Source organism: Rhincodon typus, chromosome 22, assembly GCF_021869965.1.
Source record: "Rhincodon typus isolate 14 chromosome 22, sRhiTyp1.1, whole genome shotgun sequence".
Taxonomy (NCBI): Eukaryota; Metazoa; Chordata; class Chondrichthyes; order Orectolobiformes; family Rhincodontidae; genus Rhincodon; species Rhincodon typus.
In genome coordinates, this window is record NC_063353.1 from 38,178,901 (window position 1) to 38,198,824 (window position 19,924).

Below are 19,924 nucleotides of genomic sequence, written 5' to 3' on the forward strand. Positions count from 1 at the left end.
AACAACTAAGTTGTGTTTGTACTCCCTGCACAAAACCTTTGCAACTTGATCACTTGTTCAAATATGTTGTATTTGTTTGTAAAACGATCATTTAGTGGACAACCTTGCAAGTAACCATTTTGTCTTGCAGTGTTAAAACAGCCTGGGAATAAAATCGCATGCATCCACCATGTTAGCGGGGGAACTTGCACAAGAACCTGCGGCTTATAAAACCATGATGGGGTGCAGATAAGGTGAGTGAAAAGTCTTTTCCCTAGGGTGGGGGAGTTCAAAACCAGGCAGTATATTTTTAAGGTGAGAGGAGAAAGTTTTTAAAAGGACCTGAGGGGCAACACTTACCTTTCACCTTGTTTTCGGTGATATTTGAATAAACATTAAATAATTGCTCTCTGAGTCATCGTTCCCCTATGCCCCCAACCTCCATTTTGCAATGGAGACAATTATGAGAGACCAGCTTGGAAAAAGAAATGCATAATTCAGTGGCAGAAAGCAGAGGTGCATTTAAAAAATATCTTGCACTTTTAAACGATCACAGACATTGAAATTGCATCTGCGCATGTGAAGGAAACACTCGCCCTAGTGTTGGGGCACAGATCAACACAGCCCAACAACAAGTGGCTGAACACCTGTATTGAAACCATGAACAGAGGACTGACATGAGACTACACTAAACACTCTCTCGATAATCTTAATCACAACAAGTTCACACATTATGTCAACCTCTTGTTTTCCTTCCTTCTCTCCCCCTTTTCCAGACTTCTTATAGATATGGACCAGAAGTATCATCAGAACTGTTGCGATTGTAGCTTTGTCTCAAAATGAGTAAGTGAGATGTTGCACTACACTTCTGCCAAGGTTACAACAGGAGCAGCTGTAAAGATATTCTTATCCACCATTTGACTCTTCATCAGCACACCCCAATAAATTCACTCAGAGATGGCACGCTTGATAGGAGCTTGTGTCCAAAGAGCCTTGGTGAGTTGCTGCAGTGCATCTTGAAACAGTACACACTGCTATGACTGTGTGCTGCGTCAAGATGGTGGATGGGGTATCAGTTATACAAGTTCCATTTGTCCTGGATGGCATTGAGCTTCCTCAGCATTGTTGGGGCTGCACTCATCTGGGCAAGTGGAGTGTACTCTATCGTTCTCTTGAATTGTAGATATTGGAAAGGCTTTGTAACTCAGAGGGCTGAGTTACTTGCGACAAAATTCTTAGTCTCTGACCTGCTTTTGTGCCACAGTATTTAAATGGCTGGTCCAGACAAGTCCAGTTTTAATGGTAACCCCAGAGTGCTGATAGTGGGGGTTCAGCAATACTCATGCTGTTGAAGATTATGGAGATTCTGGATGATGTTCACTGCATGGCACTTGTATAATGTAGATGTCACTTGCCACTTAAAAGTCTAGTCCAAAGTAGAAAGTGGTCCAGGTCTTGCCATATGTTAAAGCTGACCTTCCAATAAGTGTGATGTTGTTGGAATGGAGTATCTGTGTCTGCAAGCTTAAAAAAATCAAAATCAATGACAGAACTTCCCAAATTGCAAGTTTTAAGTTGAAGGCTTTTCTTTTTTGAAGGTTTAATATATTCACCGCTGACTATAGACACAATCTATTCAGACTTAAAAGAGAACAGGTGCTCCGTGGGAGAGATTTGATTTAACAGAGTGAGATTACGTGCGAAATAATTGGACTGTGAGATTTAGAGTTTTAATACCCCAGATTTGTAAATAGGTCAGTAAATAATGAAAGGATTTGCTCAATTGAATCGAGCAAAATCTGATTTCACCTTGAATGGATTTGAAAATCTTCATTTTTTAAAAGAAATATTGGAAGAAGTGTTTTTTTATGACTGGCATCTCGTAGTTAATAACCAGGGTTCAGGGAAACTTTCCGAAGAAGGGTCCTGACCCAAAACAGCAGATTTCCTGCTCCTCTGAAGCTGCTTGGCCTGCTGTGTTTATCCAGCTCCACACTGTGTTATCTCTGACTCCAGCATCGGCACTTCTTATTATCTCTCAGGGAAACTTTGGAAACTGATTCATGGGATGACAGTTTTGGTACTGAGGTATATACACCAGCAAAGCCCAGGCTATTTCTAACCAGTGCTTCAGGGAGAGAGAGATTGTAGGAAGGAGAGGTAGGTTAGGAGAATAAGAAAGTTAGACCATGGAGAAAAGAGGGAGAGAGAAGAGAGAGAGAGGATTGAGGAGAGAGTGAGTCCACAGAGGAGCAACAGAGAAGAAGGGTCTTCCCTTCCTGCTCCTCTGATGCTGCTTGGCCTGCTGTGTTCATCCAGCTCTACACCTTGTTATGTCAGAGAAAGGAGAGACTGGTGTTGAAAGAGAGAGAAAGAGAGATAAACCACTTGATGTATTTTGGTTCTAGCTTTAGCACAGACCCTGTTTTTCTGTGGGATTCCTGGGCTGTTGTCAGAGTCATCTACTCTCCTTCATGGACAATTGGGGCCATATGGAGCTCACCCTGGGAGCTCCTTGACACTCAGAAACTCCGGCTGTTGCATCAGTAGGCCACAACCGTGGGCCTCCAGATGCAGTCAGTCAGGCCGATGGAGACCAAAGATGGGAGAGATAAAGGAAAGTGTAGGGGGTAAAAGCCAGCGTCACTAAAGTCCAGAAGCTTCCTTAAACCTTACCACAAGATCCAAATGCTTTTAATCTGAGGAGGGGGGTTGTACCTCCAGAGAATTTGATTGTGCTGTGACAGGAAACAATTTGTGTTAGTATTGATTTTACTCTAATCTAATCTGTCAATAGATAATGGCTTTCATTCACTTCCATCACTGTCTGTGCAACTGTTAATGGTTATGTCCCGTTGAGACATAGTGGTGACTTGTCATTATTAGCCAAATTTCATCAATATTTGACATCTCCTTTATTGCAGTAAGTTCCTGGTGGGAACATCTTGGGCTCCCAGTGAATTTGATTCATGACTTCACATGAACCTACATCTTGGCAGCCTACGCAGTACCACAGCAGCGCTGAATTGTAGGAGATGCCACTTTCTGAAAGAGATATTAAACCGAGACTCTGTCTGTCCCCCATAATTGGCATGGAGGATTGCATGGTATTACTTCAAAGTTGGCATTCTCCCACCCTGCCCAAGCCAATACTTGAAGCCATCAACCATCATCACAAAAGCAGATGATCCAGTTATTGTTGCATTGGGGCTTGTGAGATCTTGCTGTGTGCAAAAAGACCACTCCGTTACCTGCACTATGACACCAACAGTACTCCAAAAAGTACCTCATTAGCTATAACCAGGTCCTCTGCGCTTGTGACTGATACTAGATTAATTTTTACCCAACTATCTGCAAGTCAGTGGACACTGATTGTTATAGCTACTAAATGCTGCATATTTGACATTGTAAAGTTCAGATTTTTCTCAAATTCTGTTGACTTGCTGTACACCATGCATGAAAGGGACTCTGAGGAGGCACTCTGGCAATACTGGAGATGGCTGAAGGTATCTATACTGAGGACAGACGATTGAGCTGCTGCGTGAAATGTAATGAAAACTTGCTTGGTTGGCTGACTGATGGATGGGTTCATTCCACAGGAAGGGCAGAGATCTGTATCCCTGGTTAGTCACGGCCTGGAAAGTGGTCAGTATTGAAGCTTAGTTTCCTTCTCCCATCTCAAAGATTTTAACCCCTCTCTAAGACCAGCTTTGGAAAGAGCTCCTTGTTGATGTCAAACTGCCATGATATCAGCCAGCTTACCACACATGGTGGGGAAAGTGTAATCGGGGCAGAAGGATGGGCTGAGGACAGGAGGAACCCTTCGGGAGGAGCTGGTAAATATTGCCCTGCCTCTTGTACGTGTAAAGAACAGGCAGCACCTCCCATATCACAAGGAAGAGGCTATTCAGCCCATTGTACTTTGAATGAGCTATCTATTTTGAGTAATTTACAGCACAGAAAGGGGCCATTAAGCCCATCAAACACATGCTAATTTAATTAATACTACATGTGTTCCATGAGACGGTAAGGAAAAGGACTTTTGATTTTAAAAGCAAAACCCCAACAGGGACTTGAACTTTGCATTCTCATCCTAACAATGCAATGCCGTGCCAATGGAGCTACCTGACCCAGCAAATCAGTGATTCTGTTTATGCTCCACGTGACTTTCCTCCCAGCTTGTATCATCTCACCCAGTCCTTCTGTTTCTTTCTCCCTGGATGAGGGTAAAGCGGTTGATGTGGTGTATTTGGATTTCAGTAAAGCGTTTGATAAGGTTCCCCACGGTAGGCTATTGCAGAAAATACGGAGGCATGGGATTGAGGGTGATTTAGTAGTTTGGATCAGAAATTTGCTAGCTGTAAGAAGACAGAGGGTGGTGGTTGATGGGAAATGTTCATCCTGGAGTTCAGTTACTAGTGGTGTACCTCAAGGATCTGTTTTGGGGCCACTGCTGTTTGTCATTTTTATAAATGACCTGGATGAGGGCGTAGAAGGATGGGTTAGTAAATTTGCGGATGACACCAAAGTTGGTGGAGTTGTGGATAGTGCGGAAGGATGTTGCAGGTTACAGAGGGACATAGATAAGCTGCAGAGCTGGGCTGAGAGGTGGCAAATGGAGTTTAATGCGGAAAAGTGTGAGGTGATTCACTTTGGAAGGAGTAACAGGAATACAGAGTACTGGGCTAATGGTAAGATTCTTGGTAGTGTGGATGAGCAGAAAGATCTCGGTGTCCATGTGCATAGATCACTGAAAGTTGCCACCCAGGTTGATAGCGTTGTTAAGAAGGCGTACAGTATGTTAGGTTTTATTGGTAGAGGGATTGAGTTTCGGAGCCATGAGGTCATGTTGCAGCTGTACAAAACTCTGGTGCGGCCACACTTGGAGTATTGCGTACAGTTCTGGTCACCGCATTATAGGAAGGATGTGGAAGCATTGGAAAGGGTGCAGAGGAGATTTACCAGGATGTTGCCTGGTATGGAGGGAAGGTCTTATGAGGAAAGGCTGAGGGTCTTGAGGCTGTTTTCGTTAGAGAGAAGAAGGTTAAGAGGCGACTTGATAGAGACATACAAGATGATCAGAGGATTAGATAGGGTGGACGGTGGGAGCCTTTTTCCTCGGATGGTGATGGCTAGCACGAGGGGACATAGCTTTAAATTGAGGGGTGATAGATATAGGACAGATGTCAGAGGTAGGTTCTTTACTCAGAGAGTAGTAAGGGCGTGGAATGCCCTGCCTGCAAAAATAGTAGACTCGCCCACTTTAAGGGCATTTAAATGGTCATTGGATAAACATATGGATGATAATGGAATAGTTTAGGTTAGATGGGCTTCAGATTGGTTTCACAGGTCGGCGCAACATCGAGGGCCGAAGGGCCTGTACTGCGCTGTAATGTTCTATGTTCTATGTTCTATGTTCTTACTTATTTATCTACCTTACCCTTTGTGTGCCTCTTTGTCGCAACAAATCTGTGTGGCAGCAAGTTCCATCATTTTATCCCCTCTTGGGAAATGTTCAAATGAAACATAAATTCCAGGTTGCTGCCCTCAAATGATTCAAGCATAATTGGCATTGTGTACAGTGTTATTTGCTCACGTAGCTGCTATTTTATACCCCACATCTGCTCAACACGTTTCTTTTCCCCAATTTCCAACAGTGGAAGCCTCAAAAATGCGCAGTCGGCTTTTAATCCAAATCCTTCCAGAGCAGAACAATTGGACGATGTCAGGCCATGGCCCTTTGGTACAGCAGTGACTATGTTATTAGGTTCATTTGCTTTGATGCACATGAAGGTGCAGTGGCACATTTACCGCACATTAGTGAATGAATGAGACTGAGGGGTGAGTGGGTGAGATGACCCACCAATGGGTTGGACATTCAAACAAAAGCAAAATGCTGCTGGAAGTCTGAAATAAAAAGAGACCTTGCTGGAGAAGTCCGATAATTGGCAGTGTTAGTAGGAACTGCTGATGCTGGAGAATCTGAGATAACAAGGTGTAGAGCTGAATGAACCCAACAGGCCAAGCAGCATCAGAGGAGCAGGAAAGCTGGGTGTCTTTGGAGAACAATTCAGATTTAATAGAGAAACAGTACCGAGTTTGATATAACTCTTCCTCGGTTCTGAAGAAGAGTCATATCTGATTTAAAACGTTAGCTCTGTTTCCATCTCCTCAAATGCTGCCAGACCTGATGAGTTCCTCCAGCACTATTTCTTTTAATTTCAAGGAGTTGGAGTCAGGTCTGGAATGAGGAGGAGAGGTCAGGATTGGGTTATTTGGGTCCAGAGTGGAGTGAGAGGATGCAAGGGTGAAGTTGGGTTGTTGTGGCATGGAGGTGGATGGGAGTATGTTAAGATGAGCGGGATCAGGAGGGTAAGAGATTAACAGGGTGGGGTAGAGTTAGAAGTGTGAATGGTGGGAGCATTGAGTCTGGCCCTTGAAGGGTCAGAACTGCTGTGAGGTTTGGTTTGGGGGTTGAGGGTGTCAGGTTGAGTCCAGACAGGGGATGATGGGATGTGTGTCTGGGATTGGGAGGAATTGGAGATGGGGCGGGAGTGGTCATTGTGGGGGTGGAGGTGGGGGTGTCACAGTGTCGGGGGGGTGCGTCAGTGTGAGAGGAGGTCAGTGTGAGGGACGTCACAGTGTGTGGGTGTTTCAGTGTGAGGTGGGTCAGGAGGGTTCTGTGTGGAAACATGTCGGTGTGGTCAATGTTAGGAGGGGTGGGAGGTGTCATTTTTGGGGTGGGGAGTGTCAGTCAGTGAAAAATTTTCTGTCTGCTTATAGTGAGGTAAGAGCTGGAGCAAGTTAAAAATCTCTCTATGATTTCCTGGTGAACTACTGAGGTGAGTTGGAACTTCCAAAGTCTCAGACTCTAACCCTGAGGTTGGGGGCATCTTTAGAGGGTTTCAGATGCTGGATAATTGCCCTTATAAGTTGGAAAACACTGTTTTTCAGCATACATCCAGTCTTTGGCTATTTAGAGCTAGGAAGACCTTGGTGTGCTGTATTTGTTTTTTTAAAAATATCTCCTCATCTACTTCCTCTTAATTTTATGCCAATTACCTCAAATCTGCATCCTCTGGTTTCACTGGCTTTGCCACTAGAAGCAAGTTCTCCTCATTGACTCAACCAAAACTCCTCAGTTTTGAGAAACTTATTAAATCACTCCTTAACTTTGTTGTTCAGAGTAGAGCAGTCCTAGATTCCCCCAGTCTCTCCGTTTAACTGAAGTCCTTCAATCCTGCTCCCTGACTAGCCAATTTCAGAATGCATAGTCATCACGAAAATGTTTTAAAGCTTTATTTGTTGCTTTCTCACTCTTCCTACTCTTGTAAGTGTCTCCCTGACTTTTTTTATTTACACTTTTCCTTCAGGCATTTATTTTTCATTTCATCTCTTGTTTTCTCTCTGAATTGACCCTTTCCAACAACCTGCAATAAAGGGAGGAGTTGCTGAGTTAATATTCTTGCTGCTGAATCAGGTGGTTTCGTCCACAGCTCTCTGTAGCTAATTCTGCCATTACAACATAAATTTTCTGGAAATTTAATGTAATCAGCATTATTAATATCCACTTATTAATGTCATCCTCCATCCAGCAGAGGTGGACGGAATTATATTTTTGGTGACAAAGTAACTTGGACCAGTGTGGATCTCAAGGATTGCCTGCAATATATGGACCTGACATGTTTTAAAGGTGTACTGACCCCAGAAATGATTGGCTAGCAAAGTGGAACATAGGAACAGGAGGAGACTGTTCAATATTTGTTCCACTGTTCAATTAGTTCATTGGTGATCCATTTTTCATCTGAATTTGTCCAACTTTCCTTCATATCCATTGATGTGTTTACCTGCTGTGAATCCACTTGAATTTCCCTGTCACAACACTCCAAAAGTACTTCATCGCCTTTAGAGTACCTTTGGACATTCTGAGCTAGTGAAAGGCGCTATATAAATAGAAATTTCTTCTTTCGTTCTTCATATAATCACAGAATTGTCATGGTGTAGTAGGAAGCCATCAGGCTCCATTGGCTATCTGAATATTAATTAGGCCTTATTGCTATTCTCCATCCTTTTCTCTCTAACCCCTACATATTTGTTCTTATTAGAATAACCATTCGATTATTCCCCTTAAATGCATTGCTTCAATATATCTCCACCACACTCTCAGGCACTGCAGTCAGGTCCTAACAACTCACTGTGTGAAAAAGTTTTTATTCTTACTGCATTTGCTTCCTTTGCAAATTGCTTGAAATCATATTGTTGATCCTTTTATGAGTGGACTGTTACTTGGCTGAGTGATTGGAGAGGCTTTGATGCTTCTGGAACTGCTACCTCATAGCTAGAGTTGGCATTTTCAAAGAGAAGGAGAAGAAGAAACAGTTAAGCCAACAGTCTGTATGGTCTGGTATAAGAGCATTGCCCCTAACTGGATGGCAGTGTCATTTCATCCTGGGCCTAGCTGTTTGGGTTGCAATCAGATACAACTGAAACCGATGAGGTGGATCTGATGGCCATGTGGGAAATAAAAGGTTCATACACAGTATGTGAACACTGCGTTCAATCAAGATGAGACTCCCTCATGCAGTGATAATGGGAAAGTAGTTTCACTTAAAAGGGCTTTTGTCTCCCTGATTGTATTGTGAAGATAGGCTAGTGGTAGCACAAATGTACTTTTTAACTGCACCCCCGAGAGTTCTCAGCCTCTGAATCCTTTTCGTCACATGCTGACACTCGTGCAATGGGTCCCTTTTGCTTTGAGCACTTTTAGCCTCTGGAGCTGAAGGAACATTTTGTGTTTCCTTCCTCTATCCTTCCTACTCAGATTTCAACCCACCCTCCTCCTCCTTCAGAAGGCATTAGCTTCCCGCTTGTGTGGTGCTTCATGAGCACAAACATCCATCACACAGTGCTTAACAAAGTGCTCATAGAACTCCCCAACACAAGTCACTCAGCAGTCTCTTAGAATGTAAGGACGTGTGGGCTGTTAAGCTCCTTGAACCTGTTCTGCTGTTCAGCAAGACCATAGATGATCTACAACCTAATGTTACCCCCTCCATATCCCTTAAAACATTTATTTAATAAGGACCTATTGATTTCTGATTTAAAATTAACAACTGCACCAGCAACAGTTGCTTTTGCAAAGGGGAGTTCCTGACATGCACCATGCATTGTGTGGGAATGGGAATATGGCTTAGTTTTTCAATTCCTTACCCCGGGATATTGACCACAGGAGGAAGGAAGGTGAGTTAAATTGGAGCTAAACTGGGAATTTTTGCTGATCAACACTATCTGCATTCAAGGGAATGAAGGTTTTTTTTCAGCTCGTAAATGCAGTTGAAATACAGATTGATCCTGTTCCTGTAGATAAGTCAATGCTGCCTTGGAGTTTGAATTTGGTATCATCTTACCAGAGCTGTGGCATTACTTCTGTGGCAGATGCTGGAACTCTAAAATGACACAGGAAGTGCTGAAATACAGAACGGCGCAAGCATCTTCCGTCAAAAGACACACAATAAATGGCCCATATCTCCCAGTAACTGAGTAATCAGAGTCCGAACAAACCCTGAATAATGTAAATCTGGATAAATTGGAAGCTCTGATGTTCTGACCATGTGCCAGGCAATGACCAATTACAATGGAAGAGAACCTAACCATCACCCCTTGACATTCAATAGCATTACCATCACTGAATCAATATCCTGGGTGTTACCATTGACCAGGACCTGAACTGGCTAGAATAGGCTGGGAATATTGCGGTGAGTAACTCACCTCCTGACTCCCCAAAGCCTGTCCACCATCTACATGTTAGAAGTGTGATGGAATTTTCTGCATTTGCCTGGATGCCTGCAGCTCCGACAACACTCAAGAAGTTTGGCACCATCCGGGACAAAGCAGCCTGCTGATTGGCACCACATCCACAAGCATCCACTCCCTCCACCACTGACACTCGGTAGCAGCAGTGTGTACTATCTACAAGATGCACTGAGAATTTCACCAAAGATCCTTGGACAGCACCCCTTAAAAACCCACAGCCATACCATCTAGTAGGACAGGCGTAAAAGATACAGGGGAACACCACCATATGCAAGTTCCCCTCCAAACCACTCACTGTTCTGTCTTGGAAATATATTACTGTTTGTTCATTGACGCTGGGTCAAAATCCTAGAATTCCCTCCCTAAAGTCATTGTGGGTCTACCTATAGCACGTGGACTGCAGCGGTTCAAGAAGGCAGCTCACCACCACCTTCTCGAGGGCGACTAATGATGGGCATTAAATGGTATCCCAGCCTGTAACACCCACATCCCACGAATGAATGAATTAAAAAAGTTCAGGGAGAGAATTTTAGGACATAATCTGTTTCGGTAGATATTCCTGATTTTCGCATCCTTAGGCCATCCCAAAACATTTTGCAGCCAGTGATGTACTTTCGAAATGTACTCACTGGTGCAATCTAGGAAAAGCTCACTGGTTGCTTTGTGCACAGCAAGCTCCCACAAAGAGCAATGAGAGATTGACCTCAATCATGAGAAGAACTTCCTGCTGTACATTGAATATAATCTTTAATAGCCACCTGAGAGGGCAGCTGGGGCCCTAGTTTAATGTTTCATCTAAAAGCTGCCATCTGTATTGATGTAGCACTCCCTCAGCAATGGACTAGAAACATCAGTATAGATTTTGTGCTTAATTCTCTCGAGTGGGCTCTGAACCCACAACCTTTTTGCTCCTTTTGAATCAATTTTTCAACCTTATTGAATGCATGACTTAAGACAACTGCAAATAATTCTTGTCAATGAATTCTGCTGCCAATTTGCCATTAATGGTTACAGGCCATCCTCAAATTCCTAATGGCATGTCAAAACTGACCTGTGGAAAACAGACATGTTTATAGAGTTATCGAGTTTGCAGCATGGAAAGAGGCCCTTTGGCCCATCGTACTTACACCAGTATCTATTCCAGTAGAGTCGGATCCACCTATAGAGTATAAGAGCGTGGAGGTGATGTTGAATTTATATATGACCCTCTGTTAGACCTCAGTATTGTGTACAGTTCTAGGTTCCACATTCTAGGAAGAATGTGAATACGTTGGACAGAGTACAGAAACAGTTTACTAGGATGAAGAACTTCAGGGCTGAGGATAGTCTGAAGAAGTTGGGACTGTTCTCCCTGAAGAGAAGAAGGCTAAGAGGAGATCTGATAAAGATTTCAAAATCCTGAGTGGGGACTGGATACGGTAGACATGGAGAAACTGTTTCTGCTTCTAAAAGGAACAAAAGCCAAGAGGCTATAGATTTAAAATGACGTGCAAAATGAAGAAAGATGAAGCGAGGGACAACTTTTTCACACAGCGAGTAGTTAGTGTATGAAATGTACTGCATAGAAATGTGGTGGAAAGCGGGTTTAATTGAGGGATTCAGCGGGTATTGGACGATTATTTGGAAAAAGCAGGAGAAGCAGGAGGTAATGGTGCTCATTTAATGAGCCAGTACAGACAGTGATGGGCCAAATGGCTACCTTCTGCATCTAAACAATTCTGTGATTCAGTGCTTCCTGTAATCCCATTCTCCAGCACTTGGCCAGTAGTTTTTTTTTCACTAGTGGTGTTTCAAGCGTGCATCTAAATATTTAAATATTGTGTTTACTTGCTGAACTTTTTTATGTCCCCGTGTGCAGCAAGTGCAGAAACCTCATGACTTGATCAAAATGAGGTGGGACCCCCAATTGCTGAAGCAGGGTGGTCCATGTAGAAGGCAGCAGCCATTCTTTCCCACCTTGAGCAGTCTCTCTGCCAGGTTTCCTGCCCCATTTATCAAATCCCACTCCATCACACAAAGTGACCATTAATTGACCACATCAAATTGAGGCAAGGTGGAGGGTGGAGGGAAGAACCCTCTGCATTGTATGGCCCCTCCTCCATCTACAATCCATCCTCATGAGGCTGTAAAGTCCCAACATGGCTGCGGTCTTTGCTTTCTCTGCAAACTTTTTCAGTGATGGCCAGATTGGATTCAATGGGCCAAAGGGCCTCTTCTGTGCTATGTGACTCGTTGACTCTACAGATCAGCAAAGTATCTGTACCACTCCAATTTGGCACTTTTCTGCATTCCCTCATTGAATCACTGCACCATTGGCTGCCCTGCCTTCAGCTGCCTGGGCCCTGAGCTCTGAAATACCCTGTGTGAACCCCGTTCCCCTCATGACCCCCCTCGTTTAAATCACTGTTTGAAATCTTAACTGTGATCAAACTTTTGACACCTGGTTATGTTATCTCCCATGTGGCTCAGTTTCAAGTTTCATTTGGTAACAGCCTGTGTTTTACTATCTGAAAGGTGCTGTGTTAATGGATGTTAATGTTGTTGTTGAGGAACTCAATAAAGTGCTCAAAGGAAGATCTTTCTCTTCATCAAATTCAGAGTGAATCTTTGCACATTGACATCCAGAAAAGGAGTTTGGTTTGAGGAATGCTTGTTACTTCATAGAGTTTGGGACTGTGAGTTCTATCTAACTGTTTTCTTTTTCTCTCTGCATTTTCTTTCTGTTTATCGTTTCTGAGATTGTGGAAGGAAGGCTATCATTTGTGGCCCATTCCTTAATGTCCTGGTTTGCTAGAGCCATTTTAGAGGGGAGTTAACAGTCAGCCACATTGATTTGGGCCTGGAGTCACATATAGGCCAGACCAGGTAAGGACAGCAGATTTCCCTCCCTAAGGGACATTACTGAACCAGACAACTGATGGTGATGGTGACCAGGAAACTGAGACTAGTATTCAATTCCAGAGCTACTAATTGAATTCAAATTACCCTGAACATTATTTTGGGTCTCTGGATTACTAGTCATTGATGTGAGCATGAGGCCACTGTCCTTCCCACTGTGTATAACCCAAGGTTTCAGGCTGACTGTAGATGGATGTCAACTTAGGCCCAGGGTCTGCTGGCTTTCAAACTCAATTCCCTCCTTTTTTTAATTACAGGTGTACAAGGAAAGATAAGTGTAAACGTTCTACAGAGCTCCGAAGATTTGCATCCGACATCAAGCAATGTGTCACTCTCACAGTGAGCCCAAGCAACATCTCTGTGTCACAGTATAGCGTGCCGGTGAGTGGCAATGGACCAGCTGTTCATTGAGTGTGGGCAGGCGTTGGGAGGGGGGTAGGTGGGTGGGTGGGGCAGAGGGGTGGTGTGTGGAGCTGGGGGGTCGGTGGTAGGTGGGTGAGGGAACAGGAAGCCATACACTTCTTTTGTATTCTGTTTTCCTTGGATTCTTGCAAAAACATGTTTCTTAATAGTGCAGTGGGGTTGATGTGCGAGGGTTAAAGGGTGATTGTTATTTTAAGAATGAGAGAGATGTTTCTGTCTCAGATTGGTTTACAATAAAGTTTCATTAGGATGCTGCCTGGAATGAGGAATTTGGTTTTTTTTGTTATTTTTCTGTTGGTGGGTTGTGGGTATCACTGGCTAGCCAAACATTTACTACCCATTACTATTGTATTGTTGTGGGTCTGGAGTCACATGTAGGCCAGACCAGGTAAGGATGGCAGATTTACTTTTCTGAAGGGCATAGTGATTCAGATGGGCTTTTATGATAATTGACAACAGTCACTATTATTTATTAAATTCCAATTTACACCACCTGCCGTGGTGGGATTCGATTTTAGGTCCTTAGTATGTCAGCTGTGAGGTCTAGATTATGAGTCCATTGTTTTTCTTTATTCATTCATGGGATGAGGGCATCGCTGACCAGGCAGCATTTATTACCCATCCCTAATTGCCCAGAGGGCAGTTAAGAGTCAACCACATTGCTGTGGGTCTGGATTCACATGTAGGCCTAAACCAGGTAAGGATGGCAGTTGCCTTCCCTAAAGGACATTAGTGAACCAGATGGGTTTTTCATGACAATTGACAATGGATTCATGGTCATCATTAGACTCTTAATTGCAGATATTTATTGAATTCAAGTTCCACCATCTGGCATGGCGGGATTTGAACCTCGGTCCCCAGAACATTATCTGGGTCTCTGGATTAGTGATAATACCACTAGGCCATTGCCTCCCCATCATCTCCAGCAAATACAAATACGAAGGAAGATGTCATTTATGTAGCAGTATTCAAAGCTTCAGACAACTTGAAGTGATTTATAGCCAGTTAACTACATTTTTGACATATAACCCATTATTATGAAGCAGAACAAACAGCAGGGAGTTTTCATAAACAGCGTTACTATAAATGTGATAATGACCAGATAATCTGTTTACCTGGTGGTTGAGCAATTAATGTTTACCAGGACAGTGGGAATAATTCTCAAGTGCCCTTCTCTCAATAGTGCCATGGGATATTTCATATCCACCGATAGGAACTTGCACCTCCTGCTTCACCTCCCTCTCATTCTCCTCTTCAACTCCCTGTTCTTTCCCCCGCTGTACCCTCAACCATCTTCTCTTCGACCCCCCGCCACATTCTTCCCCTCACTTCACATGTTCCCTCCCCTCTCTCATCCCTCCTTCCCTCCCTTCCACCTCAGCTCCTCCCTCCCTTCCCCTCTGTATCCCGCCTTCCCCCCACCTTCTCCTTTTCCTCCTTCCCTTTGCACCCTCTCTTTCTCCCCTTCCTGTCCTTAGACATCCCCTTTTCTTCCAACGCTGCCAAACTCCTCCTGCCTCTCCTCCCCTCTGTTTCATCCCCTTAGCCTCCACCTATCCAGCCTATCACCTCCACCCCTTCCCCCTCACCTCCCTACCTAGTTAACCCCTCATTCCCTCCATTTCTTCATGTCTAACTCCTCGCAGTCCACCCCCTTCTCCATCCCTCTCCTCCTCCCTGTCCTCCATGGCCATCTCCTCCTCCACCCATTGTATCTAGCACTATCTCTTTGGAAAACTGGTCTCTCTGTGAGTTACCAAAGTTGTTCAATAGCCACCAAGTCCCGTCCAAGTAATCTTCTTGCTGTTGGGCAGTAACTACCTGTTCCAGAGCTGAGTGTCACCCTGGCCTTTTTGATCTTGTCTGCTGCAGTACATCAAATTACCCTTGTTGAAAGCAAACCAATTATTCCCGTGTTTCAGTTGTAACACTACATATGTTTAAATAGCTGTGTGCTAACATTTGACACTTGGTATTTGGAGGCTTCATTTCTTCACTGTTATCCCATTTGCCAATTTGAAAGAAATGCTGTATTCCCAACGGCGCCCTCAGATTCAATTAGACAAGATCAGTTCCAGGTGGTCACATGCCTGTAGTATCCTTTCTATTCAGAATAATGGAGACTGTGGGGGCAAGGGGTTTGAGGTTAGTTATTTTGGAGAACCAAGAGAGTGAGTGGGCCTATTGTGTGGCCATATAATTCATTGGACCTGATATCGAGCTATATGTAATTTCAGCAGGAAATGGGAAAAGAGAAAGTGTATTATTTTAAAACATAGGTTATGAAATTACACCTTGCCAACTTCCATTCGCTGATAAAAAATGACAGGTTTTGTATTCCAACAGCAAATTATTTTTCAGCTCAGCCTGCCAACATCACTTGCTCTGAAATGTAATTTGGACCCTAGGAAAAAAAAGCATCTCCATTTTGTGGTGGAAATTGCAAGCGACAGGTTATTATTTTGTGGCCTTGAATTCAAGCCACACTTTCTGATTAAAAAAAAACTGTCAGGACACACAAGGGTGTGTGGGGAGTCAGGAAGAGAGGAGAGAAAAAAAATATAGCTCTGTACCTGAGCCTGTCTTTGAGAAAATTAACCTGTGGTTTTGTACGGGCCTAGTCTAAAGGCTTTTACACTTTAGATGTAACACATTGGAATGCCACCAATCCAAAATTGGGAAGTGGTTTTATTTCTACTGCTCCATTGCAAGGCAATTTGAGGAAAGTGAGTTTCCGTGTATGTGTTGTGACAACTGGAATGTTCTGGAACAAACAGTTGCAAGGTTCTGGAGGAACAAGTTATAAAATTACAGCCTTTCATACGCTTCATTTTCCCTGTTATCCAAGGACTATTTCTGTTTTGCCATAGTTTTGACATCAGAATTGGGATATGTGTTAATTTGCAGAGCAACATGATCATCCTATTGTATTTGTGACCAATGTTACCTTGGGTTCACCCTGTTGGGAAGGTGGGTAAGCACTGGGTGGAAGTGGAATTGGAATTGGGTGTTACAGTGGTTAAAGCGTTGATTTTTCATGGCTGTGACTCGGACTCAAGTCGTTCCACAATAATGAGTTGGAAGTGTCTGTCGGCTGACTTAGGGCAACCAGACAGTCTGTTTTTCATCCAGTGTCCTGGCACCTTCACAATTGTTTTAAAGTATTCAAATGTTATGGCTTTCATTTTTTTCCTTTTTGTCAAATACATTTGCGGGCCCTGATGGGAGATAATCTGTGAGAAATTCCGTCCTAGTTCCTGTAAACACGCATCACATTGCACTGCATTACAGTATCCCTCCGTCCATCACCCATTTGACATCTCTCAGGGAGTTCTTACTCCCTTTTTCTGTGTGTTGATGGCTACATTGCTGATTATGCCTTTTATAAGATTGACAGAATAGCATTGCCAACTCCGGCTGGACATGTTCTGAGTAACGTTCTCACATGTCCTCCCTCTCACCTTCAATGGCTTCACCCCAGACCTCTACCGTTGGTTGCCAAACATGTCCATCAGGACAAAGCTTTGCCATCCCATTGCTTTTAAATGTGCCCGTGGTTTTGACTTTGGAAAATCTGACAACCCTTTGCTGACTAAACTTTGAAATTCTCTCTCTGAGACTGGCTGTCTCTCTGTTTCCTCCCTTCAAGATGCCTATGATCAAACTGTGTTTTAAATCAATAGTTGTGCATCCTAACCTGTTTGGGCATCTCCATGGCCATCCCTTTCCTGACGTGAGACTTAAACCTGACCCTTGTGGCCCAGAGGTAGGGACGCTACCATTGCACCTATTGATCGCATCAGTGGTCACCTATTCTGATGACTCCTTTAGCGGTGTATTGTCCAATCATGTTTGGCAATACTCCAGTGAAGCAACTTATTGTGCTATTATTAATACACTTCATAAATACAAGTTCGTACAGCACACACATTGTCCCTAATCGATCATCTTAATCAAGGGTTATAGGGAAAAGGCAGGAAAGTGGACATGAGGAAGGTTGGATCAGCCATGATCCTGTCGAATGGTGTAGCAGGCTCAAAGGGCTGAATGGCCTACTCCTGTTCCTATTTCTTATGGTCTTATTCAGAGGCTACAGCATAGTTGGGGTGGAAAATTAAAAAAAAATCCATCTCACTCCAGATATTTTTTATCCGTTTATGATATGAGAGCTAGACCAGCATTGATTGCCCATCCCTAATTTGCCCAGAGGGCTGTTAAGAGTCAACCACACTGCTGTGGGTCTGGACTCACATGTAGCTCAGGCTAAGTAAGGACAGCAGAACTTATTCCCTAAAGGAGATCAGTGAACCAGATTTTTTTTTAACAGCAATCAACAGTGCTTACATGGCCATCATAAAGCTAGAATTTTACTCCAGATTTTCAAATTTCACCATATGCGTATGGTGGGATTCAAGCCCATATCCTCAGAACATTAACCTGGGGATCTGGATTCCTAGTCCAGTGACATAATCACTGTACCACCTTCTGAGACCAGATCCAAGATATATGGCTGAGCAATATTGAGGGAGATTTGTACTGTGTTGGGCTGTGCTGTAGTTGGTCTGGGAAATTACTAAAATGGGAAGTGTTTATTTTCCTCAGCGTAAACTTTCCTTTTTTGATGTACTTTATTACTAAAAAATACTAGGGAAAAGATATAAAAGTGAGATTGTAAACATCTGTTGGGGGGAAGGGAGGTATGTGTTGTCTATGGTAACCAGGATTGTCAGGTCTGTACCAAAGACTGTTTGTATGTCAGAGATTACTCCATGAGGCAAGGCCATCACTTTAAACCTCTGAGCTGAGATGTTTCTATGGTTACCCAATATCCTGCATTGGTCAGAACTGGTATGAGGGACCATTTGCTTCTAGAAGAGTTGGGGGAGCGGGGTGTGGTTTCAATGCTATAAAATTCTAACAGGGTGAGATAGAGTCAGTGCAGGAGAGATGTTCCTGATGACCAGGGAGGCTAGTAACAGGGGTCACAATTTAAGGATGCAGGTTTGGAGGACTAAGATGAGGAGAAATGTCTTCACCCAGAGAGTGATGAGCCTGTGGAATTCTCCGCCACAGAAAGTTGTTGAGGCAAAAAAATTGAAAGTTTTCAAGAGCGAGAGTGATGTAGTTCTTAGGATTCAAAGGATCAAAGGGTTTGGAGAGAAAGCATACTTGAGTTGAATAATCAGAAATGATAATTTTGAATATTCGAGCAGGCTCGAAGGGCCAATTACCCTACTCCTGCTCCTATTTTCTATGTTTCTATATTTCCCAACTAAACACAGAGATTCTCACTGTTCCCACTTCCTCACTCTCGTTCTAAAATGTTAAGTTCACATTTGTGTATCTTTCCACACCAATCGTAAGGTGTAGACATTGGCTCAGTGGGTAACACTCTCGATCAATCCAATTTCAGAGGCCTGAGCATATAATCAACCAGATAGCCTCGTATCGCACTGAGAGACTATTGAACTGTCCGAGATGTTGACTTCTTGTGAGATATGAAATTGAGAAATGTCACTGCATGGGATATTGATGTGTTTGCAAGGGAAGTAAGATATATAAATAGGAAAATTTTACTACAGCTGATTAGGACCTTCCTGAGACCACATCTGGGGTAGTGTATTTTTATTTAAAATGATATAATTACACTGGAAGCAGCGCAGAGAAAGTGTATTACAGTGTAAGGGCTTTGACACCCTGGAGCAACTTTGTCATGATGTTACACAGCTGCACGTCACTGAGAATAAATAGTACAGTGTGGGCAGGGTTAGAACATACTGGAAGGAGCACTTTCGAAGACACAGAGCGAGAGTCTTTTCAAAAACTAAGACATGATCACACAAAGATGGGTTTGTCCATACATGATAGAACATAGAACATAAAACAGTACAGCACAGTACAGGCCGTTTGGCCCACGATGTTGTGCCGACCTATTATGCTACTCTCAGATCAAACTACCTTGCATACTCTACATTTTATTATCATCCATGTGCCTATCTAAGAGTCGCTTAAATGTCTCTAAAGTATCTGACTCCACCACCACTGCTGACACTGCATTCCACGCACCCACCACTCTGTGCGTAAAGAACCTACCTCTGACATCTCCCCTCTACCTTTCTCCAATCACCTTAAAATTATGCCCCCTCATAATAGTCATTTCTGCCCTGGGAAAAAGCCTCTGGCTATCCAATGATGTAACTATAAGTCAGAGCTTGGTATATCCATGGTTACCTGTATAGCAGTATTTAGTAAGAAATAGTAGAATAAATTGTGTTATTTTGAAGCTTAAGCCTGAAGATAGTTCTTGACTTTGCTTTCTCCTCAAGCAGTCTGTCTTCAATCATGCTCATTGTGTAGCATCAAGCCACACAATAAAAGATATATTGCATTGGAAGATAAATGTCAGTATATGGACAGAGCTGGTTGGGGGCAAATAGAAATGTGATTCAGTTGGAAACTGAGAGATTTGTTTGCATTGTCAGTTTGTGTCTATACTAACCAAAAGCTACAAGAATAACTTTTTGACTTTTTGTTTACTGTCTTTTCCCAGCTGGTGCTGGAAGCTCACAATGTGCCTGAGCTGTCTGTGGGCGTCAACTGTACGTTTGAAGACTTTGCAGAAATGGATGGCCTGGTGATTGGGAACATGATCCAGTGCATTTCGCCAGCAGAGAAGGAGGTGCCTCGAATCCTGACAGACAAAGGTAGGAGATAGTAGGAACTGCAGATGCTGGAGAATCCGAGACAACAAGGTGCAGGGCTGGATGAACACAGCAGGCCAAGCAGCATCATAGGAGCAGAGAGGCTGACG

The 19,924-nt window shown here is 43.4% G+C and overlaps 1 protein-coding gene across 1 annotated transcript in view; it reads left to right on the top strand.

The window, feature by feature from the left end:
- The window catches only part of LOC109919248 (plexin-A4-like), a 503,825-nt gene that overhangs the window by 96,436 nt on the left and 387,465 nt on the right, over nt 1-19,924 (top strand). The window contains exons 4-5 of the mRNA XM_048609992.1: nt 12,948-13,071; nt 19,664-19,817. Coding sequence (XP_048465949.1) covers nt 12,948-13,071; nt 19,664-19,817 — 278 coding nt within the window. The remainder of the gene's footprint in view (nt 1-12,947; nt 13,072-19,663; nt 19,818-19,924) is intronic.